The 23,213-nt window shown below is 34.5% G+C and overlaps 1 protein-coding gene across 4 annotated transcripts in view; it reads left to right on the top strand.

Moving 5' to 3' along the window:
• The window catches only part of CEP70 (centrosomal protein 70), a 60,837-nt gene extending 38,584 nt beyond the window's left edge, over positions 1-22,253 (top strand). For 2 of the 4 annotated variants that reach the window (XM_006907200.3, XM_015585825.2), the window contains exons 13-19: positions 1,698-1,803; positions 13,275-13,445; positions 17,184-17,330; positions 17,508-17,676; positions 17,847-17,961; positions 18,935-19,014; positions 21,529-22,253. In XM_006907200.3, coding sequence (XP_006907262.1) covers positions 1,698-1,803; positions 13,275-13,445; positions 17,184-17,330; positions 17,508-17,676; positions 17,847-17,961; positions 18,935-19,014; positions 21,529-21,590 — 850 coding nt within the window. In that variant the 3' untranslated portion in view covers positions 21,591-22,253. The remainder of the gene's footprint in view (positions 1-1,697; positions 1,804-13,274; positions 13,446-17,183; positions 17,331-17,507; positions 17,677-17,846; positions 17,962-18,934; positions 19,015-21,528) is intronic. The other 2 variants (XM_006907199.3, XM_006907198.3) reach the window with 2 other exon arrangements.
• The last annotated feature ends 960 nt before the right edge of the window (positions 22,254-23,213 follow it).

Genomic DNA, 23,213 nt, shown 5'->3' on the forward strand with positions numbered 1-23,213 from the left:
TTACCTATTCTTAGGGGATTTTTATGGCCTTCAGGCCCTGCTCCCTGCTGGAGACTGCAGAACAATGCTACCATATTTCTGAATACAGTCTATTCTACTACAATGTAGATTTCTAAAACACTGTTAATTTAAAACAACAAAAAGCTGAGAGGCAACAGCACTTATTTAGGATCAGCAATAATTGAGTATAGATTTAGACAGAAACCCAAATAGTGTCCTGATTACAGGGTGAAGGCAAGGGGTTTTTTATGAGAAAAGGAAGGGAATAATTACGTTAATAAAAGTGTTAATCTAAAAAGGCCAGAGTGAGAGAGACAACAAATGGTCATTTGAGATCCAAAAGAATAGTTATCTGGGAAGCACTGATTCAGGCAGAAACCCAAATAGTGTTCCAGTTTGGGATAACTGGCAGAGGGTTTTTATGAGAAAGGAAAGGGGAATAACTACATGAATAGAAAGAGAGAATTTCTACTGGTGTTAATAAGTCAAGGAGGGAATTTTCTATAGGTGCAAATAAGCCGTTATTCTTTAGCTAAACTGGTGCTGTTAATTCTAAAGAATGTCTTTAATTTTCAGACCAGTAGTCAGAGTGTCTGCTTTCCTATTAGCATGACAAATAGTTCTTTGAAATACAGTGTTGGTTTGGCTCAGTCTAAAGGTGATTTTGCCCAGTTTAAACATTCCAAAGTTTTGAGGAGTAAGATGTACAAGGCAGTTCCTCTAGGTTGGCAGCTCTGACTTCATTTTGAAGTGGCTCTCTTTATAGTATTTTTCACAGAAGAAAGGAATTTCTATTGATGTTAACAGAGTTACTTTTTATCTATACATAGTCGGTTACTGACTTTATCTCTAGAAAGAATTTCCATAATCACCAGTCCTTGTAGTCAGGATATGTTTTTATTATTGGCTTTACAAATAGTTGTTTGTAAGGTAGTGTTGCTATGGCCCAGTCCAAAGGTTATTTTGCCCAGTTCAAACATTCCAAAGATTCAAGGAGCAAGATGTGCAAGATTAACATTTAAATTCAGATATATCACTTTACTTATATTCACGCTAGAGAGCATGCATATTGGCTTTTCTATGTCTCCTGTATTCTAGATAATATGTTCCAGGCACTGCCTTTAGGCAAAACTAAAGTTTTGAACATGGTAAATAAGTGGGGAGTTAGGTACTAACTTGCCTTCTTGACTGGCTCTGGCATCACTGTTGTCTGTTATTTGGCACTAGTGGAACATGAAGAAGAAAGGACCATACTCTAGCTCTTGCTGCTACAGTGCCCAAACCAGTTGCCCTGCCTATTGCTTCTTGCTCCCCTTACCTATAGCCTCCAAGCTTGGAGCACCTTTTAAGTTGCTTCTATCCTTTGCTGCAGTTCTTTCCTATTTTATTTTTTGCAAGTGTCGGGGAATGGTTAGGACTTTCTTCAGTAGGTTTTTTGTTTTTGTTTTGTTTTCTTTTGTTTTTAGTGATTCCTTCTAATTTGTGATCTATTGAAAGGAACTTCTTGTTTTTCAGTGACGATATGGCTTAAATTTTTTTAAAATGCACGTATACGTGTGTTTGTGCACACATGCACACACATATGTAAAATGACAAAAAGCTGTTGGGAGGGTAGCTGGATCATTGGTTCAGTTTGTTATTTAATTCATTGTGTAGGAAAGCATTTTGTATTATCTTGATTTTTTTTCCCCCTTTAGATTACGGGATCTTATCAGTCAAAACAAGTCTGAGGACACAGAGAAAAAAGATGAGCCCAGCAAAGATAACCAGCAGCAAGCCCTAATTGACCAGAGATACTTTCAGGTATTGAATAGCGAATTGGCTGTTATAGTTGGCTAGAGACTGATGTTTATAGTCAAACCTTGGTTTCAATTGCAGTGTAATAAATTATCATTTGGTAGAGAATACTCGTATCCTGTATTTGTGTGTGCTCATCCTGTCTTGCCTTGCCATGATGTACCTATTAGACTAAAAACATTATAGGTAGCTTGACTTAGAATTTTTCTTATCCTTTAAAAGAGACTTTAGCCTAGTTCAAGCAGGGTAGTAAAAAGCTAGTAAGATTTTAAAAATATTTTATAATCCTTTTCCCTTCTCTTCCAACCCTTAAGCCATTTTCCTTTTTATTGTTTTTGTTGATGGTGTTTTTAATATATGAGTAAATCTATTTTCTTAAGGTTTTTGTATGGTTTTGTTTTTTATTTAGATATTTAGTCCATCTCAAATTTAATTTTCTATGTGGTGTTATGTAGAGATCTTTACTGATTTTATAGAATAAATAGATGAGCATTTATTGCATAGGTGTGCTTACTGGTAGCTTACTGATTAAACTGGAGCTGCACTCATATTTTACTGGAATCACACAGGGTTTTTTAAACTTTGAATTAAATACCAATCTTTTTAAGTTAAGAAATTTTATTAAGCCCTTATTTCTAGTTTCTCTTAAAAATTCAGAGCTTCTGGCAATAAAATCCTTCAGTCATTATCAGAACAGAATTATGTCTTTCCCCTGTCACATATGGACATGTGCTCTTCAGTTAGCCAGAGCTCCCACCTATCCTTGCTTCACAAATAGATGCTCTTATCTGGCTTCTTTAGGCATTTGAGTTTACTGTTTCTAATAGACCATTATTTTTCTACTTTATTGAAATGAAACCTTTATCATATACTATATGCATAGGTTTGTTTCTAGACTCTCTAGTCCATTCCATTTCTATACTATTTCTGTATTCTTTTAATTTCTGTAGTTTTATAGTAAGTTGTAATACCTTTTAGGGTAAGTATATTGTCATTGTTATTTTAAAATTTTTTTGTTGCCTTTATTTTTAGCACATTTATTCTTCTGGATGAACAGTTAATCAAATTCAAAAATAGATGTCATTGAGATAATTGAAATTGAATTAACGTTTTAGATTAATATTTAGAAAAATGACACCTTTACAGTTTTGAATCATCTCACTCAGAAATATGTCTCTAATTTTATTTGGGTCTTCTTTTATAGCCTTCGATAAAGTTTTAAATATTTTTAAATTTAGCTCTTGCATATTTCTTGTTATGTTTATTTCCTAGGTATTTTATAACTTTTATTGCTATTGTGTGGGGTCCTCTTTTCTATTACATTTTCTAATTGATTGTTTTTGGTTCTTCATATATCTCTGTTGATTTTATGTCCGGGCACCTTTCTAAAAATCGTTTTAGATAACTCTTTTGTACCTGGTATGTAACTGAATTTCTTTTATTTAATTTTGTTTCTTAGATTCAGTTTGAGAGGCTTTGTCCCTTAACAGGAATCATACCATACGTGGACATTGCGACCAACTCATATACCTGCCTTTATCCCTGCCATATTACTTTCTATTTTCTATTTATGTGCTTTCTTATTTCATTCTTTTCTTTTTCTGACATTTGTTAGGTCGAGATTTCTTTGTCCTTTTTTTTTCCTCTTCAAGTAGTTAGGATGTTCATCATAGTAATTCTTTTAATAATTCTTCTAATGAATATCCTTAAAAATGTATTTTTATCCATATAAAGGGTTTTATTAGTACCTTCAAGCTCTTTCTAAATAAGATCTATTGTGTGTTTTTTTAAATTTCCATCTCTTTAGAAATTGTTTAAGTCATTTTACCATCTCCTCATTATTAATACATCTTTTGCTGCCAATCATCAAAGTATGGTTAAGTCATAAGGAAGAATATACTCTTCTGTCAAAAATAATTTAGTGGAGAGGAAATAATGAATTTTTTCACTAAAATGATGTGTTTAAATAGATATTGAAATATACTCTCTTGAATTAAAAAAAAAAAAAAGCTCCTAAATATAAACAAATGAAGTCTTATTACCAGGAGACTTGTGAGTTGTAGCTTGAAGTATGAGTAGCGACAAAGATATTCAAGATAAAAATGGTATCTTGTCTTTATATTTGTATAACTATTTATTAACTGGGTTGGGTTTGATGGCGGTAAATAAGGAAATGGCTTTTTCTCTTTAAACTTGTTTTGGTTTACCCCTTTCCTCTTCTTAAATGATGTTTAACATAGAACTCATAGCTTTTGGCAGGAGGGTTATAATCACATATTATACACATTAAGATATTTAAAAACCAGTCCAGGCATTCATGATATTAGGGTATTATTGTTACTTTTTCTTATTATGATTTGTAGGAGAATATGCCTACTTTTAAGAGATGCATGCTTCAGCATTTCAGGGTGAAGTATTATGTCTGCATTTTCTTCAAATGGTTCAACTAAAAATATAGATAGATAGAGTAAGCAAATATGGCAAAACATTAACAATGGTTGAAACTAGGTAATAATTACATAAGTATTTGTGATGGTTCATTTTATGTATCAACTTGACTAGGCCACAGGGTACCCAGATATCTTGGTCAGAAATTCTGTGTATGCTTGCGAGGGTGTTTCTAGGTGAGATTAACATTTGAATTGGTAGACTTGGTAAAGCAGATTGCCCTCCCTGATGTGAGTGGGCCTCATACAATCAGTTGAAGGTCTGAACAGAGTGAAAAGGCTGAGGAAGAAGGGACTCTGCCTTTGAGCTGGGACATTCATTTTTGTCCTGCCTTTAGACTTGAACTGAAACACACACACAGACATACACATATACACACAATCCTATTGGTTTCATTTCTTTGGAAAACCCTGACTAATACAGTGTTTATTATTTATACTTTTATTTTTTGTGTATTTCAAAATTTTCTTGATAGAATTTGAGAGACAAAGTCATTCAAATCTGAAACTAAAGTTTCTCATTTAGTTTAAAGCTTCTACCTTATGCCTACTTTATCTCATGCCTGAACTATACTTTAGTGTGGCAAGAGAGTGTGATCTTTTTCTTTATTCTTATTGCTTCACCTTCTCTCCTAATCCTCTGCTGTGTCTGGCTTCTCCAAGGCTGGCAGATGGGTAGATTTTGGGTGGGAATAGAAAGCAAGAGAGGAGAATAGTTCTTGACTGGTGCTGGTGTAGTCTAGCATACATGTCCTTTGTGTGGCTGATGACCAAATATTGCCTGTTTTTTTGTGGACTGCTCTGTGTATGTGTGTATGTATGTGTCTACTGTAGAGTAGTTCCTCCCCACCAGCTAGAGACCTTGGCAATGTATCATTCATTTTATAGGCAATGCATTTTGTGCTAACCTCTTAGAATTCCCTTTCTTCGTCCTGTTGAAGTGATACTCCCCCTAAGGTCTTCCAGCTGTAGGTGTTTTTTTCCATGAAAGCAAAGCTTGAGTGTCCTCTAAAGTGTCCACTTGGCCACAGAGTGTATTCTTACCCTGCTGCAGTGTAAAAGGGCAGGCTTATCTTGTTACTGCCTCCTTTTCTTGCTTTATATATATATATATCAGTTCATTTTTGCTGTGTAACAAACCCTCCTAAACCTTAGTGACTTAAAATAACAACCCTTTAATGTTATTGAGCTTGGACAGCCGGGTGGTTCTGTTGATCTTGGCTGGGCTCCCTCATGCATCTGCCATCAGGTACAAGTCAGCTAAGCGGCTCTGCTTCTGGGAGTTGGTGGATTTGGGCTCAGGGTGATGGGGATGACTGGGCCATGTGTCTTTCATTATCCACCGTCTAGCCTGGGCTTGTCCACGTGGCAGCAAAGTTCAAAGAGAGCAGAAATAATCAAGGCCCCTTGAGTCCTCAATTCCTAGCTGGCACACGATTACTTTATTTTTTTAATTAAAAATTATTGGGGTAACATTGATTAATAAAATCAAATAGTTTCAAGTGTACAATTCAACAGTATGTCATATATATATATATTGCATTGTGTGTCCACCTTCCAAAGTTAGATTTCCTTCTGTCACCAAATATTTGACCTCTTTTACCCCTGTCTACTTCTCTCTTCTCTTCCCCCTGTTCCCTCTGGTAGCCACTAATCCACAGTTTGTGTCCATGAGTCTCTGTTTGTCATGTTTGTTTGTTGCTTTCAGTTTTATATTCCACATATGAATGAAGTCATATGGTTTTCAACTTTTTCTGTCTGAATTATTTCGCTTAGAATGATTATCTCAAGATCCACCCATGTGTCACAAATGGCAGTATTTCATCTTTTCTGTGGCTGAGTAATATTCCATTGTATATATGTACCACAGCTTCTTTATTCAGTCATCTATCATAGGGCACTTCAGTTGCTTCCATGTCCTGGCCATCATGAATAATGCTGCTATGAACATTGGGGTGCATATATCTTTGTGGACAAATGTATTCAGGTTTTTTGGATAAATACCAAGGAAAGGGATTGCTAGATCATATGGTAATTCAATTCTTAGTTTTTTGAGGACCCTCATACTGTTTTCTATCATGGTTCTACCAATTTGCATTCCCACCAGCAGTGTACGATGGTTCTTTTTTGCCCACAACCTCTCCAACACTTGTTATTACTTGTCCTGTTGATGATAGCCATTTGAAAAAGGTGTGAGATAGCATCTCATTGTGGTTTTGATGTGCATTTTCCTAATACCTAGTGAGGCTGAGCATCTTTTCATATGTCTCTTGATCATTTGTATGTCTTCTTGGGAGAAGTGTCTTTTCAGGTCCTCTGCACATTTTTAAGATGGATTTTTTTTTTTTTAATTGTTGAGTTGTATGAGTTCTTTATATATTTTGGATATTAGGCCCTTAGCAGAGGCATTATTTGCAAATATATTCTCCCATTCGGACAGCTCTGTCTTTGCCCTGTTGATGGTTTCTTTTGCTGTGCAAAAGCTTTTTAGTTTGATATAGTCCCATTCATTTATTTTTGCTTTTACCTCCTTTCCATTTGAGGTCAAATTCATAAAATCCTCTTCAAGTCCAAGGTCTATGAGTTTAGTACCTACATTTTCTTCTATGCAATTTATTGTGTCAGGTCTTATATTCAGGTCCCTGATCCATTTTGAGTTAATTTTGGTGCATTGTGATAGACAACAGTTTAGTTTCATTCTTTTGCATGTGGCTTTCCAGCTTTCCAAGCACCATTTATCGAAGAGGCTTTCCTTTCTCAATTGTATGGTTTTGGCTCCTTTGTCGAAAATTATTTGCCTGTATATGCAGGGGTTTACTTCCGGACTCTCAATTCTGTTCCATTGGTCTGTATGTCTGTTCTTCTGCCAATACCATGCTGTTTTGATTATTATTTCTTTGTAGTATAATTCGAAGTCAGGCTAAGTGATACTTCTAGCCTCGTTCTTTTTCTTAGGATTGCTTTGTCTATTCAGGGTCTTTTGTGCTTCCACACAAATCTGATGATTTTTTGTTCTATTTCTTTAAAAAATGGCATTGGGGTTTTGATGGAGATTGTATTAAATCTGTATAATGCTTTAGGTAATAAGGTCATTTTAACTATGTTGATTCTTCCAATCCAAGAACATGGAATATCTTGCCATTTCTTTGTGTCTTCTTCAATTTCTTTTAATAATGTCTTATAGTTTTCAGGGTATAGGTCCTTCACATTTTTCATTTGGTTTATTCTTAGGTATTTTATTCTTTTTGTAGCAATTGCAAAAGGAATTGGTTTTTTTTTCATTTCTTTTTCTGAAAATTCATTATTAGTATAGGAATGCTATGGATTTTTGAATATTGATTTTGTATCCCAAAACTTTACTGTATTTGGTTATTATTTCTAATCATTTTTTAGTAGAATCTTTAGGGTTTCATATAGGAAATCATGTCATCTACAAAAAGTGACAATTTGACTTCTTTATTCCCTGTTTGGATGCCTTTTATTTCTTTCTCTTGCTTGATTGCTCTAGCTAGGACTTCCAATACTATATTGAATAATAGTAGTAATAGTAGACAGCCTTGTCTTGTTCCTGATCTTAGAGGGAAGGTTTTTCGTTTTTCACCATTAAGTATAATGTTGGCTGAGGATTTGTCAAATGATCATATGATTCTTATTTTTTAATTTGTTTATGTGGTGTATCACATTAATTGATTTGTGTATATCGAACCATCCCTGTGCCCCTGGGATGAAGCCCACTTGATCGTGGTGTGTATAATCTTTTTAATATGTTGCTATATTCGGTTCGCTAGTATCTTATTTAGGATTTTTGCATCTGTGTTCGTGAGCGATATTGGTCTATAGTTTTCTTTTTTTGTTTTACCTTTACCAGGTTTTGGTATCAGGGTAATTAATGTTGGCCTCATAAAATGAGTTAGGAAATATTGCCTCTTCTATTTTTTTGGAAAAGTTTGAGAATAGGTATTAAATATTTGAATGTTTGATAGAATTCACTGGTGAAGCCATCTGGTCCTACACTTACTTTTTGATAGGCTTTTGATGATTGTTTTAATTTCCATACTGTTGATCAGTCTGTTAATATTTTCCAGATCTTCTTAATTCAGTCTCGGAAGGTTATATCTGTCTAAGAACTCTCCATTTCTTGGTTATTAAATTTGGCGTCATATAATTTTTCACAGTATTCTTGTATGATTCTTTTGTATTTCGGTGGTACCTGTTGTAACTTGTCTTTCATTCCTGATTTTGTATATTTATGTCCTTTCTTTTTTTTCTTTAGTGAGTCTAAACAGGGGTTTGCCAATTTTATTAATCTTTTAAAGAACCAGCTCTTTGTTGCATTAATTTTTCCTATTGTCTTTTCTCAATTTCATTTAATTCTGTTCTAATTTTGATTATTTCTTTTCTTCTTCTGACTTTGGTCTTTATTTGTTTCTCTTTTTCTAGTTTTTGAAGATGTAATGTTAGGTTGTTTATTTAGGTTTGTTCTTGTTTCTTGAGATAGGCCTGTAATGATTTGAACTTTCTTCTTATTACCACTTTTTCTGGGTCCCAAAAGTTTTGATATGTTGTACTTTTATTCTCATTTGTTTCAATGAATCTCTTGATCTCTCCTTTTATTTCTTCTCTGACTCAGTCATTCTTTAGTAGCATGTTTTTTAATCTCTAGCTATTTGTGGTTCTTCCCACTTTCTTTTTACAGTTGATTTCCAGTTTCAAAGCATTGTGGTCAGAGAATATGCTTGGTATGATTTCAGTCTTCTTAAATTTGTTGAGGTTAGTTTTGTGTCCCAGCATATGGGCTATCCTTGAGAATGTTCCATGTGTATTAGAGAATGTATAAGCTGCTGTTTTGGGATGAAAGGCTCTGTAAATGTCTATTATGTCCAATTGGTCTAATGTGTCATTTAAAGATAATATTTCCTCATTGATTTTCTGTGTGAATGATCTATCCATAGCTGACTTTGAGGTATGTAGGCCCTGTAATGTAATTGCGTTTTTGTCAGTCTCTCCCTTTAGTTCTGCTAGTAGATGTTTTATACATTTTGGTGCTCCCTAGTTGGGAGCATAAATATTAATAAGTATTAGGTCTTCTTGATGTATGGTTCCCTTTGTCATTATGAAGTGTCCATCATTGTCTCTCTTTACCCTTTTTATCTTGAAGTCTATTTCATCAGATATAAGTACGGCTACACCTGCTTTTCTCTGGATGCCATTCACTTGTATTATCGTTTTCCACCCTTTCACTTTGAGTCCATGTTTGTCCTTGCAGGTATGTCTCTTGAAGACAGTGTACGGTTGGGTTTTGTATTTTGATCCAGTCTGCTACTCTGTGCCTTTTTATTGATGAGTTCAGTCCATTTACATTAAGGGTAATTATTGAAATAATGAGGGTTTTTTATAGCCTTTTTATCTTTTGTTTTCTGGAAGCTTGGTGTCTCCATTGTTTCTTTGTACTTGTGTTTCTGACTGTTATTTTAATTAGGTGGTGTTTTGTGGATTTTTTCCTCTGTTCCCTCATGTTTTATGTGATGTCTCTCAGTTCTAGATTTTTGTGTGTGTTTACTATTAAGTTTATGTAAAGGATAGTTATGTGTATACAGTAGTTCATTTTCTTCTGTGTGCACCTCATCTCCATTCCCATTTGTAGATTTGGATTTTTACTCCCTCCCCTCTTCTGTTTTTGTCGTCTCAAGTTATCGCTGTATATGCTGAACATGCATTTCTCAGGTTGCAGTAGCTATTATCTTCTCTTTTTAGAGTGGTTTCTTTCTTTCTTTCTTTCTTTTTTTTGCCTTTAGCCATTATGTAACATTTAAACTTATATTACCCTGTTCTTAATAAGGGTTACACTTTCCTGCTTCTGTCTGCTTGTTAGTCATCTTATTCATAATTATATATTTTTTGTTTTTTTTGTTTCAGGTAGAATGACCCCCTTCAGTATTTCCTGTAATGCAGATCTTGTGGTAGAGAATTCTCTCAGTTTTTGTATGTCTGGAGAGGTCTTTATTTCTCCTCCGTATGTAAAGGACAACTTTGCTGGATATATTATTGTTGGCTGGTAATTTCTTTTAATAGTTTGAATACTTAGTTCCACTCCTTCCTTGTTTGTAATGTTTGTGTTGAGAAGTCCAATGATAGTCTAATGGGTTTTTCTTTATAAGTTACGTTCTTTTCCCTAACTGCCTTGAGAATTCTTTCTTTGGCTTTAATTTTTGACAATTTTAATATAATGTGTCCTGAAGAAGGCCTTTTTGGGTGAGATAATTGGATGTTCTGTTTGCTTCTTGGATTCAAAGATTCAATTCTTTCCATAGGTTTTGGAAATTCTCGTCGACTATTTGTTCGAATATGCTCTCTGTTCCCTTCTCCCTCTCTTCTGGTATACCCATTATTCTTATGTTGCTTTTTCTGATGGTGTCAAATAGTTCTTATAGAGTTCTTTTATTATTTTTCACTCTCAAGTCCCTCTCTTCTTCCTTCTGTGTCATTTCCAGATTTCTGTCTTCAATATCAGTAATTCTTTCCTCCATCCAGTCAGCAACATTTACTAAGCTTCTTATTTCATTCTTCATCTCTTTTAATGTGTTCTGCATCTCCAGAAGTTCTATTTGGTTCTTTTTAACGGTTTCAATATCCTTGGTAAAGTATTCGTTTTATTTGTTTATTTTGTTCCTAATTTCTTGGAATTGTCAGTCAGAATTTTGCATCCCATTGAATTTTTTTCAGAAGTGCAGTCCTGAATTCTGTCATTTAAATCACATATTTCTATGTCTTTGAGCTTATTTTCTGGAGATTTTTTCACTTTTTTCCTGAGCTGCCTTGTCACCTTGGTTGTTCGTGGTATTTAATGGACTGTTACTCTGCCTGGGTATTAATGGGAACCCTCTTTTTTTTTTTTTTTAAAAAAAACATTTGTCATGTAGTGATCCCTCTTTAGGAGGTTGATGAGAAGGGGTTTTTCTTTTTATTTCCAATAGGAGGAGTCCAAGCCTTTGGATCTCTGCTTTGAGGCTAAAAATGCCCCTCCCTCTCTGCTGGGCTGTGTGCGCCTTCTGTGATCAGGTCCCTTGGTCCCCGTGCTCCAGCTCCATGAAAGGGTGCAGGGGGTTATGGGAGTTTGAGCTTCCAAAGAGATCCTGAAGTCCTGTTACTGCTGCAAGAGTCAGATGCAATGTTCCGCTGCTTCTTTCCGACTCTGCCTTACTGGGAGGGAGCGAGGTTGATTGAGAGAGGTTACAGTGTGTGTAGCTGTTTCCTTTCTCTTAGTGCTCTCCCCAGGTTTCAGCTGTCTTGCTTTGATATCACTGCACCTGTTTCTGATACTGGCTATAGTGTATGTTTGGTACTGGTTGCACAAATTCTCCTAGGGCCCAGTAGTGTTCTGAGAGGATATGGCGGAGGGTGAGGGTGCACTCTGGGTTGGGGGGTCATGGATAGGCTCTGTGACTCAGCCTCCTACCTAGCAATGGCGATTGCTAAGCCATAGCTGTAGCCCTGCCGCAGTCAGTCTCTGCCTTGCTCTCTGCCCTGATTCCTGGTCTCTGCTGTATGGAATATGCTGATCACTCAGGCAGCACTGCTCCCGGCCTCAAAGGGCCAAGACCCAGGTGTAAAATGTCCTCTCCCCCTCTTCCTGCAGGAAGTTCGGCTGCATAATGCAGCTCCTTTGTTTCACACTGCTGATCTGCCTCCCAGTCTCATGCGGATTTGCCCATCTTTGGATGGTCTGATGCGCTGATTGATCTCTCAGACGTGCTTGTGTGCAGGCTGGGTGTTATTTATTGAATTGTAGATGTTCAGCTTGTTAATTATTTCAAGGGGAGAGATCTGGAGAGATCCCTCATGCCACCATACTCCTGATGTTACTCCACCATTACTTTCTTTACTGTGGGCTTATGAGAGGCCCACGACCAGCCCAGATTCAAAGAGTAGGAAATCAACTCCACTTCTTGATGGGAGAAACTGCAATATCACTTTGCAAAGGTGAGAGGATATAAGGAAGAGAAAAAATTGCAATAATTTTTGCAAACAACCTACCACAAAGTATGATTACATACTGCTAGACATACATGTAATCCCCATTGGTTCAGAATGGAATCATCATGGAATGGAATCATCTTATGAACTTCTGAAGCTCAGCTAGCATCAATTCCCTGATTTCTTTTAAGAGTTCTGCTGCCCTCCTACTTTTGGTGTGAGGCAGGGAGGACTATGTTCCTCATCTCATTAATAATTTAATTAAAGGAAATTGTTTCTTTTTCCCATTAAAATGGTATTCAAAGAGTTTAATAGAAGTGAAATATTGAAATGTACTAAAATATAAAACAACAACAACAAAACTTGTAAATAAGCATCATAAGTAAAATTCTTGGGAGACCTGTGGCTTTTCCATGGGGAAAAAAGAAAAAGAACACAGTATTTTCACTCACTAGTTCTTTTACCTTTAAAACATACTTGTCTTGGTGAATCTTGTCCAATGAAAATAAAAGTTACTTTTCTTAGATAGGCTTGTCACTATCCAGGATCAGTTAAATAACCTCTTAGCATGAGCTGTGTGATTCCTGGATTTCTTTTTAGAATGTGTTGGACTTTATTTTTCACTGTCTTTAAACTTCTGCTGAAGCTGTGAAACAAAAGGGAATGCCCTTTTAATACCCAAATTAGCCTAACTATGAACAGATAGAAATAGGGAAATGTGGGAGTCTAGGTAAGGATAACTGGGTTATTATTCTTCTCTATGTGGATTATAATAGATTATTCATAACTTTTCAACTCTAAATCATTTAAAAATACATTTTAGTTTTTTTATGAAGTCTGTGATTCTCATTAACACTTACATGTTTATGTTTAATCATGTTGATGAAACTATTGTACTTCCAAAACATTACAAGTGTCAGTCAGATTAAAGATTTTCTTAATTTCTAAAATTAACTCTGAAAATGATGTTACATTGACATATAAAGCACTCCTTTAATGTATATCGCTTTGATAGTATGACAAACATTTCAACTAAAAACTGTCTTTTTAAAAAAGGTGCTGAGTAGCATCAATTCAATTATTCACAATCCAAGAGCTCCAGTAATAATTTATAAACAGAGCAAAGGAGGAGCCCAACATTTTAATAAAGATTTCGTTCATGATTGTGGATTTGAGCATCTCGTTCCTATAATAGAAATGTGGGCGGATCAACTGACTTCCCTAAAGGTAAGGGGTTGAATAGTCTTTACATGCTTTGAAAATCTATGGAGTCTGTGGGTTTTTTAAATAGGACTAGGCTATTTTTTTTGTTCTTTGTTTTAACTGTAAAGCTGAAAAGGCTTAGCTTATCTAAACTTTGAATCTTGCCACATCCTTATCTGTTTTCAGTACTATCTATTCGATGTTGTCATTACTATAAGCTTTGCCTCCTATAAAGTTTTATCAAACAAGATATTTTTAGGCCTGTTGCCTTTTTGAAAATCTATGGTAGATCCAATTTGCACTTCTAGGTCCTTCCCTGTTCTACCTTCGTCTCCCCCTTTTTGGTAAACCCATGCTACCGATTTTCCTGGCCCTTACTTCCCTTCAGATATGATATCTTATCCTTCATTCCATTTTAATTGGGGATTTTTTCTCTCTTCATATTTTAAATTATTTTCTTTCTCTCAAAATAGCTTATCACTATGTTTGTCTATTCTGTAGAGCAAATTATAGTCAGATAGCAGCCAGTAGTACTCTTATCTATCCTATCTATCCATGGAAGATTAAAATTTTTTCATTTTATGGAATTATTGTGTATTCTTTATTAACTTTTGGGTTTTTTCATGTTTTGTTGAGTAGTTCACTGAAAGGTGAATTGTTAAAGTCAGTAGTATTTAATTTCTGTTTCCTTTAAATTTTAGATTTTTCATAACTAACATATATATATATATATACACTACCTCTGTTCATGCAAATGTAATTTAATAGCAGTATTTGTCAATAGAAGCCTTATTACATGAAGTATAAATAACAAGGAAGATGAGTGTAAGAAGGCATAAGCTCCATGACTTTTGTCTTTTTTGTTCTCTGATACATCCCATGGAAACTCTTGGCACATAACAATGCCCAATATTTGTCAAAAGAATGAAGCAGAAGAACACATTCTAAGATAACAAAAATGGAGATGATGATACTGAATTTTAAAAGTTTTTATGAAAACATTTGTAACTGTTGAAAGAATTTTTACATTCAGCCTAATTTCTCCTTCCATTTTTAAATCAGGCTCAGGTAGAGCTATAAAATAAAAGACATTTTAATTGAGTGATAGTGTTGGATTAATATACCTATCTCATAGGTCTGAGTTCCTTCAATTTATATCTCAGAAGAGGGGGAAATAATTAGTGGTTAATTATGTAAATCATGGCGTTTTCCCAGTCATTGCTTATTCCAGTAGGAGGGAATAGTGCTAACTCCACTTTTCTCCTTCTCATGGCAGATGGGCTAAAAAAACGCCCCAGCCTTCCCAAGACAAGGGAAAGACTAGAAGAGAAAAGTGGCAACAGGAAGAATCAAATAAATGGATAGTTATTGATTATTTACTATGTTCAAGGCATTGTGGGAGGTGTCAGAAAAGGTGAATACAAGATTCAAACTAATTGGAGACATAAAACATACTAGAAATATGAAACAAAATTTAACCATTCAAGATATTAGAGGGAATGAAAACAGATAGGCCATGATGAAGTGCCAAGTGAATGATGCAGAAAACTTGTACTCCAGATTCTGGAGAAGGAAGAGCCCCCAAGAAAAGCTTTACAGTGGTGGTGAGTTCTTGCTACTGTATAGTTTTCCCACTGGAAGGAGATAAAGAGAGTTAGCTTTAAAATTAGAATATTCTGAGGGCCTCCAAGAGGAATTTAGTGGCTCTGCCACTGAAGTAACTCATGGATTTTAGGCAGTGCTTCAGATATTTACCTTATACTGCAGAATCAGGATCCACACTGAGAGACCACCTGAGGTTCTTTGAGGCCTCCTCATATGAAAGGTTTTCTATACTATAGCAGGCTTTAAATTTGGGACAACCATTTTCCAAGATTTGTTTTTTTTCTCAGGTTAGATTTGGCTTACAAGAAAAAGATGGGATAAGTATGGAGCCACCTAGCTCTCTGCCTCCTTCCTTCTGTCTTTCCCACCTACCTTACCAGGAAGGTGAGCTACAAACTCTGTATTTTCCGAACCTACTACACTAGTATGCTGTGGCTTTGCCATTCTCCAAGCTTTCAGAAGCCAGTCATACAAAGACAGGACTTTAGCATACTTCTCCAACCCCACAGCTGAGCAGCATGGAGAACCTAGGAGGCCCTTTTTTAGGTTTTTCAGGGCTTACTAGATGGACTGTGCTACAACCATTCTGCACTTCTAAGTAGACCAGAACATCTTTTCTTCTTAACCTTGTAATACTTTTATTATCAAGCAAAAATTTATATTTGGTGTGCTTTTTACCATATACCATTTCTTTATGATTACTCCTTGTTGATGGAGGGTTAGTTAATGAAGGTACCATTATGCTGGACTTCCTGACTTTTTTTTTCAAATTCTGGTGGCACTTACTGTTTAAAACATTCATTTGACACTGAATGTGTTGCCTCGAATTGCCAAAATAGATAATAGTCTTCTTACGAAATGAAAGGTTAAAGATATCAATGTGCGAGGTCTGGGCATTAGTTGGAGAGTGTCAAATAAGTGGAGGACTAAGAGACAGTGGCGAAAGAATTTCCTATATACTTCTTTCCGTATTCTAGAGTGGCACTGTCTAATAAGTATGTAATCACTAGCCACATGTAGCTTTTGAGCACTTGAAATGTGGCTAGTCCCAATTGAGATGTGCTGTAAGTATAAAATACAAGATTTATAAGACTTGGTATGAAAAAAATAATTAAAATATTAAGTATCAAATGCTAATATTTTGGATGTTTGGGTTAAATAAAATGTCATTAAAGGTAATATCACCTGTTTCTTTTTACTTTTCTAAATGTGGTTACTAGACAGTTTAAAATGACTGTGACTGACATAACATGGTTTTTGGACAGCATTGTTCTAAAGGGCCAAATACTGTTGTATGCACATGTAGATGCTCAGTAAATATTTGTTTGTCAATTGACAAACTTTTAGTAGCCTTGCCCCTTGTGCACAGAAATAGATTAAGACAACATATCTAGGCCAAGAAAACTGGGCTATCATGAAGATTAAATAGAATTAACTTAGCTATCTTTTTAAATTAAAAACCTCCCTGGAGATATATGCTATAACATGGATAAATCTTGAAAACATTCTAAGTGAAAGAGGCCAGTCACGAAAGGCCACTTATTGTATGATTGCATTTTATGTGAAATGCCCAGAATAAGCAAATCCATAGAAACAGAAAGTAGATTAGTAGTTACCCAGGAGCTGGGGGCAATGAAGAATGGGAGTTGACTATGAGTGGGTTCAGGTTTTTCTGAGGCTGAAGACAATGTTCTGAAATTAGATAATGGTGATGGTTGCACATCTCTGTAAATATATTAAACTACTGAATTGTACACATAAAGAGGACGAATTTTATGCTGTGTGAATTATATTTCAAGTCTGTTATAAAAAAATTCAAGGGCAAGCTTATTTTTTATCCATCAATAATTCAAAATAATTACTTAAATAACATACTAATAGTAAATAACATGTAATTACAGCATCTAGATTCTAGATAATCAATATATAATGTTTTATATAATACATATTTACCTGGAGAAAACTAATTTAGCAGACTTTTTCCTAAACTGGTAATGGTATTTTTTTTTAAGTAGATGATGGTTAATATATTTATTAAACCCTAACGTAAAACCTGGTATTTTTTTTATATCAAAACATAATTATATTTTATTAGCATTATTATGAAAACTTTTCTTTTTAAATCAATAATACCATGTTGTTTCCTTTGTTATAAAGGATTTGTATAAGTCCTTGAAAATACTTTCTGCGGAACTGGTGCCTTGGCATAATTTAAAGAAGCAGGATGAAAATGAAGGTATTAAAGTTGAAGATCTGTTGTTTATAGTAGATACCATGTTAGAAGAAGTTGAAAATAAGGAAAAGGTAATACTTAATACTTATGTAAATGTTCACATTTTAATGTAATCTTATTTTAAAAGTTGATAATAATATGAATGTTGATATTCTAGTAGGATTCTATTTCTTTTAAGTTTTTGTTAAAGATTTGGGATTATTTTAAGATGTGAACTATCTTTCTTTTTTTCTCTCTCTTTTGGACAGGACAGCAATATGCCAAACTTTCAAACTTTGCAAGCTATTGTTTCTCACTTCCAAAAATTATTTGATGTGCCTTCTTTAAATGGAGTCTATCCCCGAATGAATGAAGTTTATATAAGGCTTGGAGAAATGAACAATGCTGTGAGAAACCTCCAAGAACTCTTAGAATTAGGTGATGACCCTTGGTTATTTTTTGCCCCCATTTAAGAATTATTCGTAATAAATTGACAAAAAGTAGGTAAAAAATTTTAAAGTAAAAAATTTAGCATAACTTAAGCATAAAGTGTTTAATTTAGAAATTTCTCATTTAAAATGTCTTATCCTTTCATTTCTCTTTTGCAGATAGTTCATCCTCATTGTGTGTGCTGGTGAGCACAGTTGGAAAATTGTGTAGGCTGATTAATGAAGATATGAATGAACAGGTTAAACGGGTATTGGGACCTGAAGACCTCCAAAGGTATTTATTTAAAAAGTTTGCAAGGTATCATCCATAATGCTTGGAGTGGTGAAATTAAAGGCTTTCAAAACTTCCTAAGTTATTTATCGTTCCTGTTTGGAATAGCATCTTTTAAATAACTTGACAATCTAAAATAATCTCACCCCTTAAGGATGGAGAGAATGCCAAATATTTTCAAGATAAAAATAGCTCATAGGGTCTATAAATTTACGTAGGGTAGGGTCAGGACTCCAGCCTCATTGCTATAAGCCTGTTCTCTGGGGAAATTATATATGGAGAAATTCAAACCTTGTTAGCAACTTCTTGTGAGTTTATAATATATAAACAAGTCCTATTTTTAGTACACTACCATGGACCACTGAGTAATCACTAACAGTATATTATTTGATTAGAAGATACAATGTTAAGGATTTTTTTTTACGTTAGGTATCTCTAAAATAAAACTCTTCCTGACACGAATTTTTATGGCAACATGTGGAGAGGGAAACACATACATATGCCACCTATCCTGTATGTTCTGCAAGTTTTCTAAGAAGAACCCTTACCTAATCTGACACTTGAGTTTTCTGATACTTGATGCTTTTAAAAGGAACATATATCTCTGTTGGTCTTTTTCCCTTTTCCACAGTTTAACTGACTACTGGTACTTATTCTTATAGAATACTGGATATAAAAGCCGGGTAGTTTTGAATACATTATAAAAGTATGATCTCTTCAGAATCCTTGAGCTAAATGAGAAGTTTCTCATATTAGGAATGTTGTATTAATTTAACCTTAGAACAGATATTTATGCTGGTAATAAGTTTTTTTTAGAAAAGTGATATTAGATAAAGTTTAAAAGGATTACAGTAAATGATCATCAAGTTTATATTTAACTTAGGACAATTTCCATTTTGAAAATGTTCTATTTTCAATCAGATGCAAGAACCTTAATTTAGAAATTCAGTGTAAACTGTGCATTTTTTTTTAAAAGCATTATCATCAAATTGGAAGAACATGAGGAGTTTTTTCCAGCATTTCAGGCATTTACTAATGATCTACTTGACATCTTAGGTAAGACAATTGGATTAGCGTTTTTACTTAGACTGTTTGTAGAAAGTGTCTGGAAACCACTAACAGTTCTGGAAACACACTTCTAACTTGAAGTTAGAGGTGTTTGGGATTAGTCTCCAGAACAGAGAAGCACATGTCCTTTAAGGAGCTAGGGGCTGCCTTTGTTCTGGGTCCTTAAGATGAAAAATGGCATAACTCTGGCTAGACCCTGACTCTGTCATTGTCTAATGAGAAATCTTGGTAGAATTTATGATCTTGGAAGGTTTTTTTCTTTCTCATCCTCTTCTTCCTCTTCCTCCTCCTTTTTAAAGGTAGTACCTACCTACTGTGTTTTTTAAATATACAAATTAAATTTTTTACTCAGGTGATAAGTAAACATCTGTAGAAAAGAAGAGAAATTTATAAATCTGTAGAAGAGATACATTTATACGCTTGGTCAGATTGAGAGCTTTGCTAGTAGTAATATCTCTTAAAGGGAGAAATGTAATTTGCTTAGGAATCATAGGCAAAATAGAGACCTAAGTCTCTTATTTTACGTGTGATTATATATGGCTGTAAAAATAATTTATCTTACTATTAACATTTTTTAAAGTTTAAAATGATTTATTCACTAATTCTTTTTTTCTATGTAGCTCATTTGATTTTTTTTTTTTTTTTAAGAATGGCTCCTTGACATAGGATATTAAATTAGAAGGAAATGAGGTTTAGTAGAAGATCAGGGACTGAGTAAATTAAAATTTGGTAAGAAGATAAATAAGTGAAAGATGTATCTGACTGGTATATACAGCCTAGTGAACATAAAGGAAGTTTTATGACCAGTTTTATATAGACCGTGGAAGCAAGGGAGACAGTGAGCATGCTTTAGGCATGTTCATATGTTTGAAAAGATCATGGCAAGGGAAAATGTAATTTGAAAGTTTAATTTAAGATGGAACATCAAATTGTAGATCAAATTGTGTTGCCTTGTATACTAAAGAGCCTCATTTCATAGAATAATATAATTTTACTTGTTTTGGGGTAGCAATTAAACAGTGAAATTCTCATCATTAATAAACATTTTAATAGGTGTGCTGGTAACACTCATTTCAGAATCCTTCTGTAGAAACTTCTCAGATTATGAGCATGGTTCATGTGAGATCATTTGCTTCAAGAAGCCAAGTCTCCCTGCAGATGAATTCTGCATTTTGGTCAGTTGAAATTCTGGTGTTAAATATTATATTTAACATTGGGAAAGTTAAATCTGTTTTGGCAAGTGTGACTATATTTTTTATTATTAGATGTCATATTAAGCATCTAGACCTACAGTGTGGTGTACTGAATACCAGATATAGAGAAGGACTTTCTTAAATAGGCTGAGAAAATTCTCTTATCAGCCAAGATCCTTCTCTGTGAGGTTCATTTATAAGGAGAATTTCTCATTTAGCAAGAAAACAGGTGTGATTTCACAATGGGGGTCAGGGAATCACTTAATTATGTACCTTACCATGATGTAAGGTGTGAACCAAATTCTCTATTGTGTATTTGCTTATTTTTTTTTCCTTCCCTATATCTTGGTGCTTTGTAAGTGGATCCAGACGAGTATTCTGACTGAAGTCAGGAGCTTAAACAGAATGGTCATGTGTTTAGGCTAAAGGAAGAACAACCAAAATCCAAATAAACGGGGGGGAGAAAGGTTGAATCCAAGGAAGCATGTTTTATAGGAAGGAAATGAGTTTATGAAGAGCGGCTTAGCAGAATAATCTAGAAAAAGTGGTGAGAATTTGCCATTGGGGCTTACCTTAAGTAGGGCTGTAGTCTAGATGAGAAAAAGGACCTTGCTTCCTCAGTAGCCAGGAGATTTCAGACAGTGAGTTCAAACACAGGTTGATTAGGAAGAGAAAAATCAGATTCAGAAAGAAACTGGCAGAGAAAAACCTGACCTGGTTTATCTAGTAAGCTGGAGCAAACTAAGCTGTATAATATGTTGCCTCTGAGATTTGTATTTTGGGAAGCTTCACATCTTTTATTAGGTAGATATGCTTCATCTTAAAAGGTAGACCTAAGTGATCTTACTAATGAGAAATCTTTTCAAGAGAATAAAGGATAGGATGATGTTTCATGCAGAGAAACCCCTAAGTCCTCAGGGACCCAGAAGAGAGACAGCCTGTACCTGACATTTTACCAGGTAGACTCACTCATGTAATTATATAGATTTGAAGAGGCAATAACATAATATCTTAAATGTGGTCAGTAGGATCTGTTAAGAGCACACTGCTAATGAGATTAATATCAGCGTCAGTGGATGCTTGTAGGTATGTAATAGCTTTTACAAAGAAGATGCTCTGTGAAGGTTCTGTGTCTGAATTAGTGATACTCTTACCACCACTATTGGAGAAAAATTTCATATGCATGAAAGCACCAGTGTTGTTTCTTTTGCATTTGAGGTTTGCCTTTGCACAGAGATTCTAATTTCATCTGAGCCAATCACTAGATAAAGCTACTCTTTTATTCTTGTTTTTTTTTTTTTTATTACAGAAATTGATGACTTGGATGCCATTGTACCTGCAGTAAAGAAATTAAAAGTACTTTCATACTGAAAACAAATCAAATCATTTTTACTGTGTAAATTGCATTCTTAACATTCTATTTTATAGGATTGATCTTACTTTGAGACAAGGGTTATAAAGTGTATTTATTCTCACAATTCATCCCCTTCTTACTATTGGGTCCTCCATTCATATAATTTTTATTAACTTTGAGATTCTTATATAGAAAACAGTTGTTAAGTTAAAGTAGCGATTTAACTTTAGATCCTTCAATCATTTCTTAAGCAACTTTTTGAGTGCTTAAATTTTAAGATTGTTTTAAAGCATAGTGTGTGAATAAAAGACAAAGGGAGAGAGATTGCAAGTAATAGAAAGTTTGCGTTTAAGTTCAGGGTTTAATGATCTTTCTGGTTCTGGGACCAAGGAATGCAAATGGCTCTCTCTTAAGTCCAGCCAGTAGGAAGCTATTGCTTTTCTGGCAAGAAAATGACACATTCTATTAAGATATCTCTCATGGCACTTGTCCTTTCAAAGCAGGAGGAAGAAAACGAAGGAGAAAATGTTTTATCTTGCGTTAGGGTAGGAAATGAATTAGGTAATATAGATGAGTAAATAGAAGTCTCTCATTAAAAAGATTGTTTTACAGTCTTGATGTAATGTACTTTTTATAAGGGCATGAAATCTTGAATAAAAATTTTATGAAGAATTTCCAAACATATGTGTCCTCAGTGACTTATTTGTATTATTCACAAATAATGAGTCATATTCTCTTACTAGGCTGAGTCTTCCTTGGGCAGCGGGTTCACCCTTGCTGCATCTTACATAAGAGTACTTCTCTTGCTGGCTTCTACTTATTCCCTATTCTCAAAATTCAGTTTGATTTTCTTAAAGGACTAGTGTTCTACCTCACATCTATGAGTGCAAGCCACTTTGGGTTGCTGCTGTTCTCCACCATTTCCCTGTCCCCCCAGTAGTAAGCCAAGGAAGACTTCTCAGTTTTTCTTGTTTTGTCATGTAGAGTATTGTGAAGAATTTCCAGAAAGCAGCATGGTGGAATGACAAGAGTAAATATCAGTAGATAAGAATCTAGATCATTGGTATTGTGACCTTAGGGATTAGACATAATATCTTAGATTCTTTCTAGATTTGAAATTTTTTGTTTTGTTATCCTGCAATTACATTTCCAAACACTAGCCCATAACTTGTGAAAGAATTTGTGTCTTTGAGGATTGGGGAAAAAATTGGATATTTAATAATGTAAATACTCTGAGTTGATTAGATTACTCTAAGAAATTACAAGACAGTTTGAAGATCTAACAATATTTGAAAGGAAGAAATGTTATTTAAAAATTGTTAATCTAATTTTTGTGAGCTAATTTAAGAACCTGTGGTTAACTCTTAGTTTAAAACAGAGATTTTTCAGACTCTTCCTCAGAGACGTAGGAGCGATAGTGCCACTAGTAGAAAGAATATTAAGCCCTCTCTGTTCTACTTTTATCCAATTTTAATCACTTAAAAAGTAAGTAGAGTCCTACAATATGTTTAGCTCTTGATTTTTTAAACAATTTTATTATTGTATAATTGACATAATAAACTGTACATATTTATAGTATACAGTTTGATGAGTTCTGAGTTCTGATATACATACACATCTGTGAAACCATCACCATGATT

This window comes from Pteropus alecto, unplaced genomic scaffold (genome assembly GCF_000325575.1).
Source record: "Pteropus alecto unplaced genomic scaffold, ASM32557v1 scaffold92, whole genome shotgun sequence".
Classification (NCBI taxonomy): domain Eukaryota; kingdom Metazoa; phylum Chordata; class Mammalia; order Chiroptera; family Pteropodidae; genus Pteropus; species Pteropus alecto.